The sequence below is a fragment of the Penicillium angulare genome, assembly GCF_028827245.1.
Source record: "Penicillium angulare strain IBT 27051 chromosome Unknown utg000002l_segment0_segment0, whole genome shotgun sequence".
In the NCBI taxonomy this organism is placed as follows: domain Eukaryota; kingdom Fungi; phylum Ascomycota; class Eurotiomycetes; order Eurotiales; family Aspergillaceae; genus Penicillium; species Penicillium angulare.
This window is the reverse complement of record NW_026623161.1, coordinates 480735-483662: the sequence shown is the minus strand read 5'-3', so window position 1 is coordinate 483662 and position 2928 is coordinate 480735. Positions and strand designations below refer to the sequence as shown.

Genomic DNA, 2928 nt, shown 5'->3' with positions numbered 1-2928 from the left:
ATGAAGCCTGCAGACTCTACGCTCAATTTTCCCTGGGGCAGCCTACCTGTGGAACAGGACATCCTTGTATGACATAAAGATTATTCAACACCCTCGCGAGTACTTTGCTGACTATTTACCAGACGAACTGGGATTCCTACTCAAGTGAGAGCATAGGACAGCAACGCCTCCGGCTCATCAGACAGCATCTAGAGTCGGACACGATTCCCCTCGAACGGTATTTCCCAGACGCCCAAAGACGAGCTCCGCAAATAGCTGTTCACATCATTCTCAGACCATGGCGATCTGAGAAAATACGCAAAGCAGCTATTCAACACTTGCATGGTAATTATGAGATCCCTCTGATGCTTCGGACTCATTACAGCAAAGACGCAGGTGAACTGGAGATGGACAACACTAAGCTAGCAGACTGGGTTGACTATGACGAAGGGTTCTCAGCTGAAGCCTACTGGGCGTGTCTAGATGACCCAGAGGTTTTTAATTTTGGAGAGCAATGGCAGAAAATCTTCGAGATCATTCCTGAGCTCACAGATGGTGATTTTTCAGCGCCTGGGCTGCCCGGGCATCGACTAAATTTCCCACCTAGCGATTCCGAGATCTACGATATGGCATATTGGCGCGATACATTCAAATATTATCTTCGCGATGACAAGGAAAAATTTCCTTGGGAATGGCACAAAGACCCCCACTTGACGATCCACAGAGCAGCGCGTGTTCTATACCGCAGATGGTGCACCAGACATCTTATCGTTGTTGACAAGAAGGCTTTTGCCACAGGACATGGCCGTCTGATTTATCTTGACTCGAGACGGAACATCATACGGGAGACACGTTTTGACTTGAACGAGAAGCATTCTATGAGTGATATCATCACAGATTGGCTCGATGTCTATGGTTTCCCATTGATGTGGGAAGATAGTGGGGTTGGGGAGAAATATCGGGTTGATGGGGAATTTGGGCAAGCTCTGTACCAACTGACCGAGGAGGACTGGGCTGATCCGGAGTTAGAGCCACTGGCGGCTGCACTCGAGTCATTCTCGATTCATTGAGTATGAGATGTTGCTTGATTTGCGATGGTTTCTGTCTCCTTCGACAAGACTCTTAAATGAATCTCTTTCGAGGTTCTTCATTGTCCCTTATTGACCCTTATGAGCCTACGTGGTAAGAAGGGGAAACCAGATAGCACTTTTTAATCAATTCAAATAACCCAGCAGTTCAACCCGGGTCAATGGTGAAATGACATGATTGACTTGGTACAATAAAAACTCAACGGGTACATAGTGCTAGCATCATGATGCGTTATATATTCAGCCCTGGAGCTCATGACAGTGTGGCAGTCTTTTCCAAGGTTATGATATATATCGGATACTACTAGGCAGTACATAATACTAGTAGTAGGACTCAGAGAACAACTTCAAGTTTGAAAATTACTACAGACTCGGACTTTCAAGGTTGGACTACGTACTAGTAAAAGCCTGAGCCCGACCGTGACGGGTTTACTTTCGACTTCAACTTGAAGTTGAACTTGAAGATTGTATACTATGTGAAAACCCCGGGCAGCAGTGCAATGTCTCTACATCTTCAAGTTCTTGCACCATGATATTACATCGAGTCTAAAAACCGTGACCATCATGACTATACGCCCGTTATTGGTGCCTGATATATCCAAAATACCATTTAAATAGTTATACAAGGCTTTCTCCAGCTATTCTCAGGCAAGTTAAATCCCTACAGTTGATTGCATACTAGTATATCTAGTGTAACTCCGAAGGTTCAAGCCAGCCCGAAACAGATACTACACAAGCAAACGCACCAAGATCACAAGATGGCAATCAAACACACCGACTTCAAGCCCAAGTCCTACACAACCCCCAAATCAGCGCATCTACTTTTCTTGGCAACGCGAATCTCAAAATTGAGAAGCCTCAGCATGATCATACCCGGGCGCCTGATACACACATCCAACAACCACGCCACAGCTGCAACAACTTGCATCACAGAACAACGCATGTACAGCCCCCGCCAAGAACTAAAGCACCCGTCCCTCTTGAAGTCCACCAGCAGACATTATCCAAATACTCCTTACTCACCCGGCCCCGTCAGCAATCACCTCCAAGCGCCAGTGCCCCCAATACATACACCCCGACTGCCCCTTATTTTCCGCCCCGCCCCACAAAATAACCGACATTTATAATGCGACATGACATACGATACAGATCAGCCCCGTGGAATCCACGCACAGCGCCAGAAGAGAGTTTGCCGAGGAAACATTGACCGCCAAGACAATAATGCGAGTGGGATGCACGGCGTTTCTTGGCGGAGTTCAGGGGGCGGGCGGAGGACTGAACGTGGGTTTGTTTTATTGGATGGGTATTTATACTCTATATGCATTTTGTCGATCAAGGGGGGAAGGGGAACGGTGACGTGCATGCGTAATAGGGATTTGCGTTGTTGCGAGCCTGGCTGGAACTATATTTCCTCGAATGGGGGGGGGGGGGGGTGTTACCGGTGCCCGGTTGTATGTGTAGAGTCCAAGACCTGCAAAGGCGATCGTGATTTACTTGATCGACTTATCGGGGGACTATTGCTGCCAAGGTGAAGTTTCTTTTCTGAATGGTTGGCTGCTGGTTACCCCGTACTTGTCCTTATCTCTGTTCTCTCGTAAGATGATTACTACTCATTCAGATAGTCGTTGTATGTTGTTAGAATTTATACCCCATGAAGGATTCTGTAGTGGGCATTGTATGTATATCTGGATCGGTATGATGCGAAATCGAACCTTGAATGTGATTCTGGGTCAATAATGTCATCGTAGATCTCCTTTTGCAGATATAACGCACTGTAAGCTTAGTTAAGAAACCCCTTGGCATTGTTTCCATTGATCAAAAATGGATCTTGCTGACCCATTCCGCCCGGCCAAGAGCCAAG

The 2928-nt window shown here is 46.8% G+C and overlaps 1 protein-coding gene across 1 annotated transcript; it reads left to right on the top strand.

Moving 5' to 3' along the window:
• N7478_001640 (uncharacterized protein) lies at positions 1-1049 on the top strand (the record flags this gene model as incomplete). Its single annotated transcript, XM_056917855.1, has 2 exons — positions 1-66; positions 123-1049. The coding sequence occupies 2 exons, from the start codon at positions 1-3 to the stop codon at positions 1047-1049; spliced, it is 993 nt and encodes a 330-aa protein (XP_056783466.1).
• Between the last annotated feature and the right edge of the window lie 1879 nt (positions 1050-2928).